Source organism: Orbicella faveolata, unplaced genomic scaffold (genome assembly GCF_042242905.1).
Source record: "Orbicella faveolata isolate gen_17 unplaced genomic scaffold, um_ofav_v1 contig_2, whole genome shotgun sequence".
Lineage (NCBI taxonomy): Eukaryota > Metazoa > Cnidaria > Anthozoa > Scleractinia > Merulinidae > Orbicella > Orbicella faveolata.
The window spans coordinates 24,143,507-24,164,942 of NW_028301547.1; the positions used below are offsets into that span (position 1 = coordinate 24,143,507).

At 41.3% G+C, this 21,436-nt stretch overlaps 3 protein-coding genes across 4 annotated transcripts; 1 reads left to right on the forward strand and 2 right to left on the reverse strand.

The window, feature by feature from the left end:
• Window positions 1-720: 720 nt before the first annotated feature.
• Window positions 721-20,639, forward strand: LOC110060248 (alkyldihydroxyacetonephosphate synthase, peroxisomal-like). 2 transcript variants are annotated; one of them, XM_089290428.1, is made up of 3 exons: window positions 721-943; window positions 16,561-17,326; window positions 17,797-20,639. In XM_089290428.1, the coding sequence occupies exons 2-3, from the start codon at window positions 16,586-16,588 to the stop codon at window positions 18,901-18,903; spliced, it is 1,848 nt and encodes a 615-aa protein (XP_089146554.1). In that variant the 5' UTR covers window positions 721-943; window positions 16,561-16,585; the 3' UTR covers window positions 18,904-20,639. The 2 variants fall into 2 exon arrangements, with proteins under 2 accessions (XP_089146554.1, XP_020622659.2); XM_020767000.2 differs by lacking the exon at window positions 721-943 and adding an exon at window positions 13,798-13,965.
• On the reverse strand, window positions 4,963-6,699 carry LOC110060250 (suppressor of cytokine signaling 2-like). Its single transcript, XM_020767003.2, has one exon. It carries the CDS (start codon window positions 6,301-6,303, stop codon window positions 5,734-5,736), a length of 570 nt encoding a protein of 189 aa, XP_020622662.1. The 5' UTR covers window positions 6,304-6,699; the 3' UTR covers window positions 4,963-5,733.
• Window positions 7,344-13,819, reverse strand: LOC110060249 (kelch-like protein 12). Its single transcript, XM_020767001.2, has 5 exons — window positions 13,238-13,819; window positions 11,702-11,935; window positions 10,885-11,124; window positions 10,040-10,327; window positions 7,344-9,604 (listed from the first exon to the last, which is right to left on the reverse strand). The coding sequence occupies exons 1-5, from the start codon at window positions 13,785-13,787 to the stop codon at window positions 9,108-9,110; spliced, it is 1,809 nt and encodes a 602-aa protein (XP_020622660.1). The 5' UTR covers window positions 13,788-13,819; the 3' UTR covers window positions 7,344-9,107.
• Window positions 20,640-21,436: the final 797 nt, after the last annotated feature.

Below are 21,436 nucleotides of genomic sequence, written 5' to 3' on the forward strand. Positions count from 1 at the left end.
CTCAAGTATCGCCAACAGACCCATATTGCTAAATATGGAAGCTAAAAATGTACTAGGAGAAAACTGTTGTGGAATCCTCTGGAAATCCTGTTTTGACCGTCGTTGTATTGAGACGCATAGCCAGGCGTACTAAACAGGCAAAAAGAAATATATATCTCTCAATCTTGCATTCATCGCTTTTCTTCCACGATTGGTGGGGTAGAAAAATAGACTGCTTACTGCTGACCCTGCTTAGCACTAGGGAACGCTGTGTTCACACGAGGCTTTCGAGAGGTTCCGTTCTTCGCTATTGGAAAGCGTTTGGAAGCACCCTTCCCTTCCCTTGTCGAGAGAGTTACCGGGGAAAGAAAAATCTGTCAGGATAAGTGATCATGAAAACAGAAGAACGATCTATTTTTACCTACCCCCCCCGGGGAGGGGGCACTTCCTATAAATGGGCTAATGGGGATGTGCCGCTGGATGGGGTCGCATTTTCACGACTGGACTGATTACAACGGTGTCGCCTTTTCAAGCATTTTTTATAGGGTGACTAGAATGGGGTCACACTTTTCCGGGATTTTGAGAGTAAGAAAATTCTGGCAGGTTGTGATTTATAAACGGAAAGATTCGCCGAAAAAAAATGTTACCGTATTTATTGCTGTTGTTTAATATTTGACAAACGGCTCCCACTACATTTCCGGCCTTGAAATCACAACTTAAACATTAACCAGTTACACAATAGTCCAGAACAAAGTCCACATTCGTGTTATGGTATTTAATTGCTATTCTGCGTCCATCGAAGTTAAGATAACTTGGATCTTCTTTTGCTGTAATAAGCGTTTGATCTCCTTTGCTTGGGACTTGTTTGCTTTAAACGTGACATTGACAGGAACATTAATTCCACCTCCAACACGCCAGCGTCCTTTGGTGTCATCACATGGCTCTCCGGTGACAGTGCTACAAGGTAAGACAAATCGAAATATAAATGATCTGAAAGTTCTATAAATTGCTTTTATCCACATCGAAAATGCTATTATGATGTCAGTGCTAGTGTAATGTTACCGTTAAAGAAGAATGTTTGCATTTCAACTATTTATGACGGTATATTTGTAAATATTTATGGTAAGCAAATGTACCAGAATGTTTATAGTGTAGTTGTAAAGTTAAGTGTTCTTCACTCAGTTTATTAAATGTGTCAATTCATTTTAGGAAGACTTAGTTAAAAGGATTTATACGGTAGACGCAAAAACAGAAAGTGACTAAGTTGGGGTCGTGAAAATTACATTTACCCAAAAGTGACTAAGATGGGGTCTATAATTGGCCATAGAATATCACTATAATGGGGTAGGGGTTCTGAGAGACCAGCGGCACATACCCAACAAAGATTGACCCAAGTACCCCCTCCCCCGGGATTTTTACTCTCCTTCGAGGGATTGCCTAACACAAGTTTACCTCTCAAGTTTCCACATCTGTATTTTAATACTGGTGAGCTACTCGTTCATGCCACGACAGGCCTCATGACTTCAATCAACGACTAACAGTGCGTTGAGATTTCCGGAGAGCCGCCGCGCGCTCTCATTGGACTAATCCGGTACAAAATCGAACGAACGAGACAGGGATCCAAGTCGAAGTCGATTCGATACACATCTAGGTCGATACAAATTGAAGTCAATACAAAACTTTAAGATACCTGGCAGTCTGAAATTATCTTAGAATTTCCACGTTTAGAATTGTCAAGCGATACTAAATGTTTTTTTTTTGTAGTGGACGATTTGCTTCACCGTGAGTAACGTCTGATTTCTCTTCAATTGAGGGTCGTTCCAGAGCAGAAGCTCAGCGTACATGTATTCAGCTAGCGGAAAAGTTCCGCCCTCCAGACAAACTTGATTTTTTTCTTTTTGCTACGAAACGACTTCAGTTTGTATCGAATCGACTTTAGATGTATCTCGAATAATCGACGGGCTTCCATTTGTATCGAAACGACTTGTATCGAAACGACCGTAAACCTGTTTGAAATATTCCACCAGTGTTGATACCGTTCGACCTGTTCGTGAAACTGATTTATAATATTAACGGGACAGGTACTGGAATTTTTTTTTCAGGATAGCTTTCATGCGTGCTGCCATAACAAAATGTGAAAACTGAAAAAGGCTGGTGTTGGCCGGCCGAAATATTGTATTCACACCTCTCACGTTGTTTGACCGACCTTTGCAGTATTCCTTATAGTTTCTAGCCCCATACCCACGGAACGTTCGAAAACGATAAGTTTGGCGGGATGCGGAATAAGAGTAAAAACGGAGGCGGAGTGCCGGATGACAAAAATTTTCATGGCGTGATACGGGATGAAGATTCTTCGGCAGGTATTCGAACGGGATTTGCTCATCAAGTTGACGAACAGTATGAGGGATAGTTTTAAAATAGACGGCCGAAGCGGGATGAAAAAAAAACCCCAGAAAATCACAAGTTACGGTCGTTACGCGGAGAACTGCGCACACCTCGAGCTCTACCAGGGAGGGATCGGGATAAACATTCTGATAATGGGGCGGGATGGCGCGGGATTGAGCTAGAATTATTGGGGGAATGAGGGATGAAAAGGCTCATGTTAGACTCTCGAAAACTGGTTGGAGAAGCAAAATCCTTTTGGATGGACGAACTTTGGCAAGATTTGTTTAGCGTCTTGCTAGGCATCTCAGTACAAGAAGACGGGCATAAGATGGATTATACGTCAAGATGAACTTTAGTGCGTCTTAATCCGTGCGTGTGTATGATAATGGGTATCTGACGAATTACGCGTCAAGACAACCTCGATGACAGACCCTGGGAACGAGGTTGGCGTCAAGATAGTTTAATATGGTTTCAGTTGAAGGAAGGTCAGAAAACGAAAAATTCGCCAAGACGAAATACTTTGACGGGGAAATGAATAATTAATAAGTATGATAGTTTGCCTCGACTTAGCATTAAGACCGCAGATGAATCTACACGGATTATGCGACTCTAGTGCCAAAAAGACAAATTTCACCTGCAAAGGAAAAAACCCTCCCTAGGTTGGGTTTCAGAAGGGCGAACCGCCCTCTCTTGGAAAGAATACTAATTATATAACTAAGTAGTTTTTAACTAAGTAGTTTGCCAAACACGAATAACTTTTACTTTTACTGGCTGTTGTTTCTGCGATCATTTGGCTTTACAAACAGCATCACGTTCGTTTGTTGAATACCGTCAGATGCACTGTACTGACAGCCCGGTCTGTTCGCCAAGAAACAGGTTGCAAACAGATGCACATATGTTTAAATCAATGTTTTCTTTTGGCAAGATGATTTACTCTCCCGTTCGCAACGATTGTAACAACGCGCAATAATACTAGAAAGGCTAGACGGAAACGCATTGTTTTAAAGATTACACTGAAGAGCTTAAAGCTTCTTTCACTGCCGCGTCTTGTGCTGTGGACGTTCCACTCGTCGCCGTATGTTCCATATGCATGTCTCAACAGCTCCTCTTTTCAAACATGACCTCTAAATTTTGTGCCTTATTAGTTTTGACTTGATCTTTCATAAAACCTGTACACTGTATTTGATTACAAGTTATCAAATAACTTTTCTTTCCTGCTCAGTTTTCTATCTTATCGCTCTTGCCAGTTTGAAGATAGACAGGAGTCTAATCTCTGGGTCATGTGATATCGGTCTAGCAGTCCTTTAACAACTATTTCAGGGCAAAAGATCTAGAAACCCATATACGCTTTAAGGTGGCACAGCCCTATACATCGCTATAACACGGGATCGAGTATGCCTTAACTTGACGTTCAGTTCCGCGCTTCCTTAGACTTGACTTCCACTGCTCTCTCAGGTCAGGGGCCTGTTCATCGAAAGTCCCGGAAACTTTTCGGGCCCGAAAAGCCATTTTTCCTGAGTTAATCGGTATTTAAAGATAGAGAGGTGTATACGCCTGAAACTTCTTGTACAGAATGGAACGTCTGTTTATATTAAGAATATGTGAATAAAACAGCTCTGTAATCATAAGGTTTGAGATTTTGCTGCGGCCCTCCGGGTGCGAAAACTTTTCGGGACCTTCGAGAAACGAGCCCCTGGTTCCCGAAGGTCCGCCGGCTCCTGTCCCGTACAGCGGTACTCGGGCCCAGGGTTTCGCTGAAACTCTTTGGTTTTGCACTTCACGAGATCAGGAAACTCTCGAAACAATTTTCTTGCATAAGGCTTTCCTAATTATAAAAATTTATTTCAGCAGAACTAAAGCTAATTGTGTAATGCTGGCGGCACCTTAAAATATCTCCTGTGAAGGATGCAAGGGCTGCAATTCAGGTCATTTCGCGAGACAACTCTGCATCCCAAGTACAAAACAAACAATGCAAATCCAAGTACAGTATGTGAAGCGACTTTGAGATCAAACGTAATCATGCGCAAAAACTGAGAAACATTTTTTCCCGCACGTACTTAAAACTAAACCGTGACAGCAGCGAATCAAACAAAGGCGAGTATACAACATACATCTGCTCGGTGAGGCCGTGCAAATCACACAGGTATAACCATGGTTTCAAACAGTGCTATAACTATAACCTATAGTAGGAAAACTGCACTGAGCAAACCTTTAAAATACTTCGGTGACTCGATCCTCGTCCATTAGGTGCGTCCGTTTGTTCTCGAGATCATTTGAAAAAGCCAATGACACTTTCCCTACCCTTCCCTATACTTCTGCTCAAGAAATCCGTCGTCTACTCTTTAGATACCTCCGGAATAAATAAAGGAACCCCTTTAAGCCTCCCCCTATGGCGCACAACAGGGAATACCCCCCATACCCCGTGGTACGCGTTTTCCATTTCGTGGAATTAGGGAATTTCCCCCGGAACACATTCCTTGCTGAACGCGGAAATTTGAAACCTGCTTGATGGCGCTTTCACGCAATAGGTAGCGGATGCATCAAAATGCGTGCCCAAGTATAAGTAAATTCATCACAATGATTGATTTCTCTTCAATGTTTGGTTTTGTGGAAAGTGTGTCAACACTTTAATTAAACAAAACGGAACAAAATGTCGGCCAACACTCCTTCCGATTATGAACTGTCCGTCTTGTTGCCTTAGTTTACAATATCAACACTTAAGCTGTTTAATTTTCCGCATCCAAGTGCAACAGGATGACTGTAACTATATATAGGTAGTTCCTTATAAATTGTTACTTTCACTTCAATTCTCGCATCATAAACTACTTTTTTTATCTGTTTTTCACATCAAAAGGTTTGGCGTTATGGTTGCATAACGACTGAACTCTTCTGTCGAGAATGATTTTACCTTATGTAATAACTAATTCCCAACTTAAAAGGGAAAATATTGACGGTAAAATCACATGACGTAGCCTTACAGATACATTTGAAGCCAAGCGTACCGTTATTCTAGTTTCTAGGAATAAAAGGATGTTCTTTGACCAGTAGCATCAACTTTCACAAGTGTCCATACAAATATACTTTTAATTATTTTCGAAATAAATAACTTTATAAACAGGCTGTACAATTTGATAATATGCATGCCTACATATAGCGACGTTCCCTCATCGGGAAGGACTAATTTATAATTTGAACAAATATTGTTTAAGATACACACCTTCTTGTAGCATACACTCCACCTATTTTTCTCGGAAAAACGGTCTCTCTTTGTACGTGAAAATGTACTCGTAATAACTCGGGGAAATGGCACTTCACCAATAATTCATTACATCGCACTTAGTTGAATATAAAATAATTCCCGTCTCTTGGTTATACTGGATATTGGTATCTTCTTAAGTACACTTTTAGTTTAGCAGGAATGGGTAGACCATGGACCCCATCGCCAATTACAAGGCGATTCAACGTTCTTCGACACAAATGCTGTAGGCTGGACACTTCTTTGTAGAGAGGCAAGAGAAGTGACAAGTGAGCTGCGACTCTGTCACGAGTTCCTGTACTTGAAGAATTTTGTCGCAACGTTCTCCAGGATAGCAGCATATAATAAAACACAAGTTTTACCACACAGTCGAACCTTGGTGAACCCTGCTGGTTTGCACGGGCCCGCGTGATTGTTCCATTGTTTTGATCTAACGAAAATTTGCCGTCGCACATGACGATCCTTATATTCGTCACTCCTGCTTCTGTCTTCAAGCTCAGCGTGAATAAATGCTTAGGGTCTGAGCTAGCCCGCACAAGAAATGCTCCAACTCTTTTGTGCATCAATAAAGTTTTTGATTGATTAGCGTTTATGGCTCCCCAATAAAACCCACTTGTCTGTAAAGTCGCTACGGCGGTGTCAAAATACGATGAGCGCGAAGAACTCTGTGATGATGTTGACATAATCTTTTTCCATCGCTTTCCCGGGTTCTTGACAGTTTTGCTGAGGCTTGTCTCTGCTGCTTCGAACCATTTGCCTTGTTGATTTCGGGGAAGCGAAAGTTTACTGAACTAACACAACGGCGAAATTCAATAAGACTTTATTTCTTTGAAAGACAAGCGCGGCGGAGCGGAAGCCTTCTGAGAATTCGAATATCAAATGAATAGTTTCCCGGAAAACATGAAGTGACGATTTAATAGTCACGCTTGGGGCAAATAATTGCGTGAGCTAATCATTTCTCGGAAAAATTCACTGCTTTACACAATTTTAGCTTTGTTCCATTCAGACTAGCCTACCAATAGCTACACCGGTAACGCAATAACTTGTCACGCGTAAATAATAATTTATTAAGGCTAGAAATGGGCCCGTCATGAACTCCATACTCGAACTGACCTGAAACAGGTTTAAGCCCGGGTTAAAGATATTGGCGTAAAAACAAACCCGGAGATAACGATCGCAAATAAGAACATTATAAGTAAACTCTTACGGCGCGGGAAAGAAAGGTGGAATTACCTGCTCTTTCATATTTTAGCAGTGAAATGTCAGACTGAAAATTTATCAAACGCTCAAGTTCTTACTCAGAGAACAGCCCACAGAAAACACGGGATAATTTATCAAATGTTTGTTTCAGTATGACTCTAAAGAAACAAGGAAAACTATTTATATCAATGACTCATTCAGGAAATTATAGAAAACTTTTTGCCAAGGTGATACTTAGCCCTCCCCTAAACGTAAACAGATTCATCCTCGGACACCCAGGGGGAGTTCGTGCGGGCAACAACAAGGAAAAAATCGACAAAGAAAAGTTAGAGAGAAAGTGAGTCTCTCCAACTTTTCCTTGCTGATTTTTCCCCCGTCTCTCGCTCCACCCCCACCCCTCCCCCTAAATAACTACCCCAGGATCTCAGAGTTATTGATCACTTGCCCTGAACACGCGCGAGTGTGATTTGCGCCGGCAACGTTTATTTCGCTGAAGTAAGCACATATATTTGTCGTTCAGCACTTGAGCGTCAATTGAGTTTATTATGAAAATACAACCATGAATTTCAGCACAAAATACAAATGAAATAAACGATTGAACAAACAGTTGATAAATTTACTTCCAAGAACACTAACGATAACCATATAAAGAAACGCGTAAATATTTGTACTGTAAACGGGAACTCAAGCATATAAATAAGCCGATCTGTATATTAAATGAAAGCAACGCAAAAACGATGAAGGCAGTATCCGCGACCTTCCTATTACAGACAGAAGTATCCATTTAATGAAATTACAATGGTTTAAGATCTCCATCTTCTCTGTTGACCAAAAAGAAACAGTCATCCTAAAACTTGTTCCTTTACTAAACAATATCAAAATGGATTCGGGACAGTTCTGACTCACGGTAACCCTTATAGTCCCTTTGATGCGGATTAATTACTGAATTCTCGTTTCCGTTCTGCAAGGCAGTGTATGAATATCGTAAGGGGAAATTACACCTTTATCACTCCCTTTGAACCTCAGATCCTGTGAATTGCGACACAGAAAACTTTCTTGGTAATCAAAGGATCGACCTCGAGTCATTTGAGTGACAGGTAATGACTGACTGAACGTTCGAGTCAATTAAATATTAGTTGTTTTAGTATCCTCGAAATATTGTTATCTCTACTGCACAAGGACATTCCGCAGAAAAACCACATCTAACGGATGACCTTCGAAAGTGGACGGGAAGCTAAGGAACACTGAAAATTTCCGCAGGGAAATGGACTGAACAGCACACAAGTTTGGATTACTGACATTAGACTAGATAAGGTGACTGTCTTCTGTCAAGGATCGTCCAGCGAGATTCAAGAAGCTTGAAAGTATAAAATGACTTACAGGAAAGTGAGAATTGCCAAGCGGCCTTTCAGACTGATATCCAGGCTAGCTGTTAAACGAACAAAAAAGCGAACAGAACCAAAGAAAGAGGAAAATTGTACAGGATAGTTTACGAGTGGTTTTGATGACATCGTTTTCACAGCCAGGAGCACACGGATCAAGTCGTCGCACTCCAAACCTTACCATGGACGCGCCGAGGAAATCCCAAATTAAACGAGCGGGGATACTCGTCAGAAAACTTGAAATGAAGCGTTAAATCTGGACGTAACACAAACTTCATGTGGCCCTTAAAAAGATATCGTTATAAAACAGGCAGACAAATAAGAGCTACATTGAATGCTTTGATCGCGCCTGATCAATCTAAACGAATGCTTCCTGTTTCGCACCCAATCGAGTTCGCACCCCTGAACTCATTTTAAACTTGCTATTTCGAGTTCGCCTCTACCTTTTTCGAGTTAGATCCGCGGTCATTGGATTAAAAAACGAGAAATAAACATGTTTTGAGTGATTTTGTTTCATTATGCCCACTAATCTGGGGTGAACTTGATAGCTAGTTGAATCGATGTGAGTGCGAACTCGGTGGATGCGAAACCTTCAGCTACCATCTACACCATCAGAACAGTGCAACGGTATTATTAAATTCCACCTACATCTACATGTATTAAGTCGGTAAAATCATTAAGACATCGCACCAACTAAATTATAAAAGTTGATTACAAGTTAAGTTGAAAGTTGAAAGTTAAAACTTCTTTGCTTATAGTGCCAAACGATACCTCGACTGCTACAGACATGCGATACGAAAAAAGAAGACGAAAATAGAAGACGAGAACTCCCGCGCATTTTAAAAGGAATTTTGCCTTGCGGCGAGAACCTCGCCTTATGTCTTGGTCTCTCTCCACTGTTGTTATCATATCCACGGCAAAATTACAACCCCGGCCTGTATCCTAGGTGAAGGCTCGTCAAAGTATGGAATGTGCGTCAGCATATGCGAGTCATCAGCACCGATACTAAGTTTAGCTACAGCGCCATAACCCGAGTCCACGACAAACGATCCAACTATATACACGTCTACCTCATGATCACGTGGTCTCTCATTAGCCACTGCCCTGACTCCCCAGCAGGGCACATACAGAGATTTTATAACCGTCCATTGATTTGTACGCGAACAGAATCTCTCCGCCGAGGCTTGAATGTTTGCTAGTTGGCCATTCTGCATTTCAGCGCCGCCAAGCGCGTACAGAAATCCGTGCGCCACAACCACGTCGTGAAAAGCGCGCGCTCTTTTCATGGGAGAAGCGGACGTCCAGCGGTTCTTTTGTTGATCGTAGACTTCGACTGAGGAGAACGCAAAGTTGAAGTTGGCTCCCCCACACGCGTAGATCTTCCCTTCAAGAGTGGCTACACCTAGGAGGATGACAGTAATTCTGGCTTTTATAGAATTCTTTGAACACCATATTCAATGTTGTACGGCGGGTTCTCCTGCGGGAGAGTAGTGATGCAGGGAGTGGGTTTGGGGGGAAGCTTTAAGCTCACCCCACAAATAACGACTTAACCTGATAGACACTCTAAAAAACATTTTCACTTCTCCTCCATCCTGTCTACCGCAATTTCTATTCTTCATTACAAGATCTTGGCAGTGGTAGCCGAAATCGAACCTAACAGGCCAGTCTGTTTCCATGAAAAGAAATAAGAAATTGGCCTTTGGAAAGGACCCCCAGAAAACTAAAAGAGATCAGGAGACCCCCATATGTCAAGAATCATTATCCAACGTTTAAAAATTATTATCACTGGATCACACTTTCAATGAAGAATTTAACATGAAATGCACTCAATACATACCCAGTGCCCCTCGACCCATGCGCATGGGCGTGACCACTTCCCAGTCATTGGTGATTGGGTTATACTTCTCCACCGTCTTCAGTCCCTCTCTAAGATGATCGTCGCTTCCACCAATCACATAGACACACCCACTGAGAACAGTGCCTGCCACCTGTCCCTTGCAGTATTTAAGAGGCGGCATTTCAGTCCAGGAGTCCAGCTGAGGGTTGTAGCATTCAACAGAGCTGAGGTTTGCACTGAAACTGACTCCACCAATGACAAAGATCAGACCACTGAGATTGACAACAGCTAAGAAGTAAAACAGGTTTTTTTGATGTAAGTGTGGTTTGTTGGTTTAAGGAATAACGTAGCCTCCTACATGGACAAACTTTGGGTCCCTCACTCAACTCTGGGGGAATGTGACAAACCCAAACAGCTTCTATGAAAGGTGCTACACGTAGATTTGAAGAGTGGTGTACAAAAACAAGGAAATCCGGCTTATGGGGACAATTTTCAGTGAAGTCATCCAGATGGAAACACATGGCTGGAATTTTCCATTCATCCAAAGTTGTTGAGGTCTTAAACTGTAGAATTTGAATGATTTTGGTTGGAGTGAACCAGAAAAGGAAGGAAACCAGCATTGAGTTATCTCCAGAAACACTTTTTTCTTGCCATCTTTTTCTTGTGCTAAGGTCCTTCTGGCTAAGTGAGACATGCGGTTCCAGTGACACGAACATCCCAAACCTAATTTATAGATATCAGTAAAAGGAGAATTTTGTCTTCTAACCTTGAAAATGAATTGCTTAAATCTAGAGAGTTGCCCAGTTATATTTATTAGCTTCTTATCACAATACTTTGTCTTATACCTGCAGATTCTCGTGCAACACACATGGGTGCCATTTCTTGCCATTTCTCTTCGTCCTCCAAGTAAAAGTAATCTGCACGATTTAAATATCTGTCAGGACTGTCAAATCCAGATAAGCCCCCAATCACACACAGTTTTTTAGGAGTTCTGTGTCTAGGCTGTGTGCGCTGTGTATTAATGATGGTCCTTTTCTCGGGATGAAGCTGATAAGAGTTAATCTCTTCAACAAGAGCATCACAACCTGTACAGAGCATAATGCAAAGGGTCCAAGTCATTTTAATCAAAAAAATGATTACTGATACTCAACTTTGGCCACTGAGCTGTAATAAATTTAATTGAAGATTTGATTTGACCCAATTCACCTGATATGCAGCCAAAGCATACCAAAAAGATACAATTTAAAGGCGTTTAAGAATTACATCCATCAGTGATAGAGGCTACAATCACATGATTATGTTTTCATCATAGGTCATTTATACTTTGTGGTAAAGTATCAAACATAATAGTATCAGTTTTATTATTATTTTTTTAATGTTACTTCTTTGTTGGAAGAAGCTGTATACTAGACAATAATTTTCTTCAACATTTGTTGCAAATGACAAAAGTTACAGTTTTCTTCTGAAAAAATGATCTCACGTCTGCCAGATCAGTGAGAAAAGAGAATAATATAAGTGTCTCCTGCACAGTCTCAAGGAAGATCTAACTGAGAGAAACTTCTGTAAACAAAATTATTAATCCATTTCAGCATAATTGCAGGGAAAACAACTTTGTTACCCAATAGGGCACTTCCTAATTTTCCAGGAAAATGTGACACTCACCAGTTTTTTTAAGTTCTTCAAATTCTGACCCCAAAAAGTTGATCAAAAGATTTCTTGGAATGAGAGGAAGTCGTACATTTTTCATGACGTCTGGACAATGTTCAAGTCTGTTGGCTAGATCGTGATTAACCCAATCCAAAACAAACTTTAGAACTCCTTCTTCATTGCAGGAAATGTTAAGGTTTTCTGAAGAGACAAGTTTCTTCATGAGGCTTGTAGGTAAGGAGAGGAAACCTGGAGATAAAGAAATTACTGTCATTTCTCATCATTTCTATATATAAAACTGCCACTGGTGAAAAACAACTCAAACAGTTCATGTTGTCAAATTATTCATCAATAATAACTTCGTTGGTTAATGGTGGAATAAAATTGTTCTAAAATAGTATTTCAAAGACCAAAAGTGGTCAGAGGCTGTCTGCATTTCCCAGAATATTTTGAACCCTCAATTTCAATTAACATTCCATGATCATACACTTGCCATGCATTGGCCAGCATTGATCACTAAGCTAAGGGCACACTCAAGGATAAAAATGAGAGAGGGGAAAGCAATTTTCTGGACTTAAAATTGTCAATTCTAGTAATTTCTCTGGTCATAAGTTTGCAGGGATAAATGTGCAACAGTAACATAGCCTTAATTATTTCAGTTATGTTTTGAGGGTTGAAAAAGGTGTTTGTTTTCAGATTTATCTCCAAATCGTACTGTTAAACCACAGCTCTACTTGTATCTCCTGTGGTTCCAGAAAATAGCCATAGCCATAACACGGGTAGCAATGCTTTCAGAATCCAGTCCAATAAACACTCCCCTTTCCTTTCATGCCCTTGGATTTTGTTTCCTTGGAACCTGGCTTACCCTTCAGACTGAGATCAAATAAAAGGCAAACAAAGCAACAGAGTTTCATGTACTAGATTGTAGGCTAGTTTAATGATTTAATAAAAAAAAGGTAGTGGGCTTTTCAAATCGAAAAAGCCGCAATTCTTGACAGGGGTTTGAATGATTATGGAATTCTGAAGGCTTGAGGTGGAGAATGGCTGGAAAGGTGGTGGTGATAGGGGTGGAGGGGGGGGGGAATTTGAGAAGTGTGGAATTCCAAGGGCAACAAGTGGCGGGGGGGGGGGGGGTGTGGAGGTTTGAGCATTTTGGAATTTGCCAAAGTAAGAGGAGTTTAGATGAAAATGCTGCCTGTGGTAGTGATAGGCACCCAATTTTTGCACCACCTACTGGGGTTAGATTTTTGTAATTAAAAAACTAAGTAATGATCTCATATGGTGGAGGGATGAGAAATGCAGAGCAGATCCAGGGAGGAGGGGGGAGGTGAGGAGGGTGTAACCCTCACCCCTATACCCCACCAACTGAAGAAATAATAATTCGCAGTTGCCTTGTTCAGAGATGCATTCTCACAGACCTCTCCTCTACAACTAGACCCGTGCACCCTTGGGTCACACTTGGTAGTTATAGCATTTAAAATGGACAAAAATCCCAGCCCAGTCCACCCCTCCACGTCCAATCCCCCACCCGACCCAGACCCTTTGCAGTACCTTTATGAGAGCTTATTTCCACAAAATTTTTTTCCATGAATTCAAACGCATTTCTTGACAATTCCTCACTTGATATCACCTCTGCAAATGATATGATGTCAACACAGTTCCTGGTGTTGATTTTCTTCGTGATAAATTCCACGCAAATAGTTTCCGCACCGGAGAACAACAACATGTTCGCGGCCACAAGCACAGCTTTGACATCAGCCAGAGATTTCAGTTCCATCTTGCACGTGTACGCAAATTCGACCAAAACTTTCAAGACATGCGAGTCCAAGGCCATCTTGATTTTTTCCTCTTTCGATTCTCTCATTTCATTGGTGAACATTGCTTGAAAGTATGAACTACAAGAAGCCAAAACAAGTTTGTGCACTTTGAAAAGTGCTCCGTCGCTACTCTCCAGAGCAACATCACAAAGGATTTCGCTCGCTCTAAACTCTTCCATTCTGTTAAGACACTGTAGGGCGTGTACATGTCCCTTGGCGATCTTTTGGGAATTCTGTGACGGGCGACATTTGCTTTGTTTCTTGGACGAAGCCGCTTCCTCCATATTTGTCCTCCCGCTAGCATGGAAATGGCACGTGTTCTTTTTCTCGCCCCAGCTGACCGCGGTTTTGTTTCGCAAATCTTTTGGTCGATGGCCTCCTGATCATCGGTCACCTTTCGATCACCTGATAAAACCACGTTTTCGCTGTCGCGAAGCTTGAGATTCAACGCTTTTTAGAAAGGTGAGTTTGAGAGTTTTTGTGGAGCAATTAGATGTCTTAGTACTTGTTTTAGGTGTCATCCTAAGAGGCTATTGAGCGCAATTTGCAGGTAGCTTGGCCTGCGTGACAGCGCTTATCATTCAACTTCAACGGACCGTAGCTTATTGATTTCGGGATATTTGCAGAATTTGCAATATCTTATTTCCGTATGGAATGGTGTAAAATGTTCCAAGGATGTTTTTATCATTTTGCGGTGTTTGGTATGCTCGTTAAACGTAAAAACAGTGCGTTGATTTCTTTTGTCTACAATAGACATGTCACACCACACAAAATAAATCAACCCGATTTTTGAATACACACAGCTTTAATCCTTTGTGTTGAATACACACAGCTTTAATCGGAACTAGAAGGAATTAATCTTGATGTCTAAATATTCTTTTTTTGCCGTTAGCTGGAAGTCATGTACAATATTTACATACTCTAACAGTAAATTAGCACAATTTTATTTCCACAAACGAATTTAACAGCAGGATTATTCGCTCTCAGTTTCCCATTTAAACAATCAATAGGGTGTTTCTGTCGAGGAACAATCGGCTGATAGTTGTCCCGCGGAAATGTGATGTTCTTTAAACCAATATTTGCCTGAGAAGCGAAGCATCAAGGGCAAATGTGCTACTTTGAAGAACATCACATTTCCAAGGGGGGACCGTCAGACATAAACCTTTACATAAACACGCTATTGTCTTTATTGGGGTGTGTTTGAAACACGCAATGGCGAAATGACAAAATGGGTGTCTAAAAGGGTTACCTGTACAATTGTTGAGAGCTAGCCATTCTCAAGTCAGTGATATTTAGGCTAACCTGAGTGCTATTTAGGCTAAATGGAGCACTATTTAGGCTAACCGTAATGTAAACACACCCTCTTGCTTTATAGTTCACTACTAAATTTCTTCCACAAGCCAGCTCAAGAATCATAATATATAGATTTAGCCAAGCTTAAAAGTGGAGCTCCTGGGCCAGGTTCTTCAAAGCCCGATTAAGCTAACCCAGGATAAGTGAGAATTTTGATTTGAGTTTTGTAACTTTGTGGTGAGGTTTTCTGTATATTGTTTGGCCTTCTGTTTCGAGTTTGAATAACAGCAAGATTATCTGCTCTCAGTTTCTATTTAAGCAATCAATAGAGTGTTTCTTTAGAGGAACTATTGGCTGATCGTTGCCCCTCGGAAATTTGATGTTCTTTAAACCAATATTTGCCTGAGAAGTGAAGCATCGAGGGCAAATGTGCAAATGTGATAGTCTCTCTCTGCCGATGAACACTGTCACATGGGGGAGAAGCATTATGTGACAACCCTAATAACGGCTGTGAAGGAGACTATAAACCAATAAGAAGTGGAGAAAATTTGGTGGTGAACAATAGAAGATGATAGTTGATGTCGTAAAATTCTCTGAGTAGAATTCGAAATAAATTCCCCTCAAGCAACAATTTCCACTTACTGAAAACATTTTGACAAGTCAGTAACACAATAACAACTGTGTTGTAATTTGGGTGCAAAAGTCAGTTTGCATAACTGGTCTGCTAAACCTGAACATTTTGACATCAAATCATTATGCTTTCCATGATTTTTCATGATGTGTTTAGGACTAGATTTCAAGTGCATGCCACTTCCTGTAGCTCAAAGAGAGGTATTTAAGATTTGAACAGTACAGTGGTCTGGTAGTAAGAGTAAGAACACAGATCTCAACTGTGAAGCTACATATAATAATCATTGTTATTTTTACCTTTAATCTCTGTTGGAAGTTGCGGCTGGAAGTGAGGATAGAAGGATTCATGTTTTCTCAGGCTATGTATAGAAAGGTTGGCAAAAGGGTTATGTGCAATGCTGTGCATCTTGGGCAAACTGAGGGCATGATACTAATAAAAATTAGAATATACACCCCTACCCTGTCACAGACCAATAATTGGTCTGTGATAGGGTAGGGGTTTCTAGTCCTCAGCAGAACACTGCACATTGTATAGTTCTTTTAATTGTTTATAATTTTTTTTAGCAGTTTTCAATTGAGTGTCATAAAATGAAAACCAAAGTTATCACTCTGGCCAATCACAAAGGATTCAGATAATCCAGCGAAAAAATCAAAATGCAAAGTAAATACAAATTGCAGACGTGACAGATAAGATAACACACATGACCTGGTCACAACTGGGTTTTGTTTTACTTTTGAATGGATGACCAAGAGGCAGGTGTTTTTTAAACCAATGGTGTGACGGCATAATGCAAAACCAAAGCAAAATAATGTGAATTACTTTGGAAAGCGTGGTGGCCTCATGGTTAGTGCGCTTGTCTCCAGATTGAGAGGTCCAGCTTTGAGCCCTGGCCAGCCTGACATTGTGTTGTGTTCTTGGGGAATACACTTAACTCTTATAGTGCCTCTCTCCACTAAGTGTATAAATGAGTACTAGTGAATTTAACGCTGAGGGGAGCTGCCTCATGCTACAGAAACCAGGATAAGCTCCAGCCTGATGGGTCTCTAGGCTTGTATGCAGACTTTACCTACCTCCCTTCTTTGGTAAACTGCTCTAAAAAGAGAGTTAAATTTCAATTTCTACTTTTTACACAGAATATCATCAACAACCTAGTACAAGATGAGTAGCAATAGGAGACTTAAAATAATAGCAGGCCACTTGGATGAGTCTAATCAAACAACTGCGTCCACACAAAATTGTGCAGGCATATCACCAGAAGCAAAACCAGAGTCTGGAAACAAGAATCCTGGCAGACAGGATATTCTCAAGTGGAATGGCTGGGGGTACAGTGATTCGCAGTTTCTAATCAAGGATGGGCAGGCTCAGTTCACGGGTTCTCGTTATATACTTGGAGGACACTCTTTCCCGAAATTAGTGCAGTGGTTTACAAAAGAGTGCCATGCTGATGTAAGTATTACTTCTCCATCCAAGCCTCTCCCTGATCCAAGCACTATACCAAGTGCGCAGCTAAACCAACCATTCCTGGACCGTATCAAAGAAACAGCAGTGCAGTTTACTCTGGATCCCCATGTAAGGCTCTTTCATGGTCACGGGCACACTTGTCATGAGATATTTGAGCTGCGCCATGGTATGCTCCACAGGATTCCTGATATTGTCATATGGCCGAGCTGTCACAAGGATGTGGAGGAAATTGTTCGACTGGCGGTGGAGCATAATGTCTGCATTATTCCTTTTGGGGGTGGTACCAGTGTGTCCAATGCACTTGAATGTCCAGTTGCAGAGAAGAGAATGATTGTATCCTTAGACATGACAGAGATGAAAAAGATTCTTTGGGTTGATGAGGAAAACTTAGTGGCTCATATTGAGGCAGGAATTATTGGGCAAGAACTGGAAAGACAGGTCAGTAATATGTAGTTTTAGCTACCTTTTTTATCCAAGTAGTATTAGTATTTTAAGTAAGTTTGAACACGCTAGTCAGAACTTCTGTTATGATTTTTAAAAATTAGTATGATCATGACAAAAAAAAGCTTGGTGAAACCCATTTTTTTAAATTTTGGAATTGTGATAAGCATGTTAAGAAACAAAGTGCCCCCCGTTGCCCCTGCGTTAGCTTCAGCCCTGACATAATTTTTTTCAATGAATCTTTTTTTCTCCTGAAGAATTTTTGCACTTCCTTACCAGACATAACTAACCTCATCGGTTTGTTACGTCTGACCCTTCTTAGAGCAAGGAAAGAACCGTCTTGTCTCTCTCTCTGTTCCTTTATCATGCAAGGTAACGCCCATCTTTATTTTGCTCCCTTTTTTGGGGGGAGACTGGTGATCTCTGGGGCTATAACAGTTAATACTTTGACGGTTCGTCTTTTTCAGATGAATGCCAGGGGCCTCTGTATTGGACACGAGCCTGACTCACTGGAGTTCAGCTCTCTGGGAGGCTGGGTAGCTACACGTGCCTCCGGTATGAAGAAGAACATCTATGGCAACATTGAAGACATTCTAGTGCGCGTGCGTATGGTGACGCCACGAGGGACCGTGGAGAAAAGCTGCCAAGTTCCCCGGATGTCCACAGGCCCGGATATCCACCACTTCATTCTAGGCTCGGAGGGAATGCTGGGAGTGGTCACCGAAGTGAGCCTGCGAATACGTCCGCTGCCCCAGTGTAAGGTGTATGGTTCCGTAGTGTTCCCAACGTTTGATATCGGAGTTGCCTGTGTGAGAGAGATTGCCAAACAGCGCTGTGCTCCAGCATCAATTCGCTTGATAGATAATGAACAGTTCGTATTTGGGCAAGCTTTAAAACCTGAGGGCGGATCGTATTTCAAGTCGTTCATTGATGGTTTAAAAGCTGTCTACCTGACCAAGTTTAAAGGCTTCGACCCTCACCAGATAGCGGTAGCCACCCTACTGTTTGAAGGTGACAAGCAGCAAGTAGCCGATCAACAAAGGAGAATTTACGAAATTGCCTCTCAGTTTCGTGGGATCCCAGCTGGTGAAGAGAATGGCCAGAGAGGATATATGCTGACCTTTGTAATCGCCTACCTCAGGGACCTTGGCTTTCAGCATCATTTCCTCGCCGAGTCGTTTGAGACATCCGTGCCTTGGGACCGAGTCACAGATCTGTGTCGCAACGTGAAAGAAGCGCTGAAGCGAAAATGCGCGGAGCTTGGGATCAAGTACCCTCCCTTGGCCACGTGCCGCGTGACCCAGACCTACGACGCCGGCGCATGCGTGTATTTCTATTTTGGCTTCAATTATCACGGGCTCGCCAATCCGCTGGAGTTGTATGATAAAGTAGAGAGTGCTGCTCGAGATGAAGTTCTTGCCAATGGTGGAAGCTTGTCTCATCATCACGGTGTTGGTAAACTGAGGAAGAAGTGGCTTCGTCAAACCATTTCCGATGTGGGTATCGATATGTTACGAGGTGTCAAGCAGGCAGTGGATCCTCAGAATATCTTTGGAAATGGTAACTTGTTGTGATTTTTGGAGATTGCAAAAACTAGCAGCGCATTATTTTATCGAACAGCAAAAACTAAGGGCCTGGATGGTGTCGCTGGAATCTCAGTTTGTCGTAAAATTCTTGGCAAGTCTTCAGCTACCAGTTTGAAATTTAGCCTTATTCTGAGCTATCAGTTCAAAAACGCCTCATTTCCCCGCTGACAGTTAAGGTCATTCCCAGTATTGCATTGCGCATCCCCACTGCGCATAATTTCACGCGTGATTAGCGCGCGCGCATTAAAAAATGGCGGCTTTTTCTTTACAGCTGGACCTCGCCATAGAGGTAAATCGTCATTTTCTCGCAAACGAGTATGGTGACCTATCATTTTTTCCTGTTGTTTTGAATTGAGCAATAAATTTCTCTGTGTAAAATAAATATGGACCAATTCTCAGTGTAGAACGAAAAGCAATCGTCGGAAACGAGAATTTAGCAAACAATTGTAATTACAATCATGGTGCTGTTATAAGGATTTATATGGTATCAACAAGGTGCTTTTGCTCCTAAACGAACATGGGGACACCATTTTTATTTCAAAATTTAAGTTCATGTAATATAAACAATCGATAGGCAAAATTTCACAAAAATCTCGGTGCAGGTTCTATTTCAGCGGAATGACCTTAAAATGTTGGCCAATAGACAATATTCGTATCCTCGGTATTGGACTGGAACTAGTTTGCAATTGAGGCTAACGTGGGGAGTCTTTTTCCAATTCGAATAGCATTTATCCCTTTTTGTGATATTCTCCCGCACGAGCCTGCAGTGTAAGCTAGTTCCAGTCCAGTACCGAGAATACGAATATGGCCGATTCACATCTATCAGGCAAACTCCATCCAGGCCCTCGACACTGTACTAATCTGAGTGGAGGAATGGAAACTATTGGAAAAAAAACGGACGGTTAAAAAATAATCTTTGCACTGGACAGCAAAGAACTCACACAAGCGAGAGAAGATACCTTTTTTAAGTCACAAAATCAGATTATTTTAAAAACGAGAAATTAATTATGCATCATAAACTTCGGTCAAAACAAATGAGTCATGAAAGGCATCGTGATGGTTAAACTTTTAACAACTGTAAACAGATGATTACTTATCCAGGTGATTTTTATTGCTGTACCGTAGAATGTATTATTTCATTGACATGTATCATCGCTTTTTCTTTTCTTTTTTTTTGCAAGAATCTCCCATAAAGTAGCTAAGTCACGATTTGCGCATCTTGAAACATATTAGCCTAAACTTTTCAAGTTCGTCGTTTGCAATCCGTGTTAGTCTTCTCCATCTTTAACCATCCTTGTTCCTTTATGCTTTTGTTGTTATCTCTTTGGGGTTTTTCTATGTTAGTAAGCCACTATTTTGAGGTTTCCTCCAATGTAAAGGTATTTTTGTACGTGGCCAAAAAACTCAAAATACCGTGACTGAGCTCCTTTAAATGACCGTGACTTGGGTGGGGTAGTGGGGGAGGGGTGGATGGGCAGGGGGAAGGTACCTTTCAAAATGTTTGGATTCATACATGTATTTAGAAAGATGTACGTCAAATATGTTTGTTACATACAAAATTTCCTTCATTGTGAAACACTAAAACAAAAAGATGCGAAAAAAGCGAGTTCAACAGTCGTTAAATTAACGTCAGAACATGTTTAAGTATACTCTAATGTCATAACATAAAACAAGCTCTACTCAAGGCATTGGCTAATAAATATAAACGCACGGACTTATCTGCAGGAAGAGGGGTTATAACGTACCACGAATGGACTTAAATTTGGGAGAATTTAAGCGAGAATTGGGTTATTTCATTAGTTGCATTAGCAAGCTTTTCCAACTGGTCTCCAAAATTTGTCGACATTTGGCGACATCCTACCTTCTCTCGCCTAAACTAATAACTGCCCCGCTGGCAGACTTCCCTTCATGCATTTCCCCTTCACAAAAAATCCGCTATTCATGTCGACCCGGACGCGCTACGCGATACCTGCAAAAAAATTACTTGCAAGAAAGTTCGGACGATATTAATTTCGTATATAAAAGGTGTCTGAAAATAAAACCGTCCTGAATTTCTAGCCGTCCAAATTGTAAGCGTCCGAATTATTTACAGGGTAGCTGGAGTTTTGGCACCAAAGCGAGTTCGCACCCACCAAAGTACCAAAATTTATCTCTCTGACAACATTGTGGGCATAACGATAAAACCGAATCACACAAAACATTTTTATTTCTCGTTCTTTAATCCATTTGAAGGTGAAGGTGAACTCGAAATAGAAAGTTTATAATGAGTTCAGGGGTGCGAACCAGGGTGCCAGCGAACTGGATTGGGTGCGAAACAGGTATAGCATTCATTTAAGTACAGTATGACACTTTTAAGTAGCTCCAAAACTCTCCTTTGGGGAGCGAACTCTAGTTGTTTGACATACGTAATGGCTTCATAGAGTTTGAGTTATTTTCCCGTCGATGTACCCGTAAAAAAACCTTGAGGTGTTTTGAAACACGGTGATTGTTTTGAAGACGAAACTACTCTAGGGAGCACAAA

What these genes read in the sequence shown, in the direction of transcription:
- LOC110060250 (XM_020767003.2), bottom strand. Translation starts at nt 6,303, where the DNA reads ATGTCAACATCATCACAGAGTTCTTCGCGCTCATCGTATTTTGACACC.
- LOC110060249 (XM_020767001.2), bottom strand. Translation starts at nt 13,787, where the DNA reads ATGGAGGAAGCGGCTTCGTCCAAGAAACAAAGCAAATGTCGCCCGTCA. An exon ending in TGAAGAACTTAAAAAAACTG is followed by an intron (nt 11,125 to 11,701) that starts GTGAGTGTCACA and finishes TGCTCTGTACAG; the next exon opens with GTTGTGATGCTCTTGTTGAA. An exon ending in CATGGGTCGAGGGGCACTGG is followed by an intron (nt 9,605 to 10,039) that starts GTATGTATTGAG and finishes TCATCCTCCTAG; the next exon opens with GTGTAGCCACTCTTGAAGGG.
- LOC110060248 (XM_089290428.1), top strand. Translation starts at nt 16,586, where the DNA reads ATGAGTAGCAATAGGAGACTTAAAATAATAGCAGGCCACTTGGATGAG. An exon ending in GGCAAGAACTGGAAAGACAG is followed by an intron (nt 17,327 to 17,796) that starts GTCAGTAATATG and finishes CGTCTTTTTCAG; the next exon opens with ATGAATGCCAGGGGCCTCTG.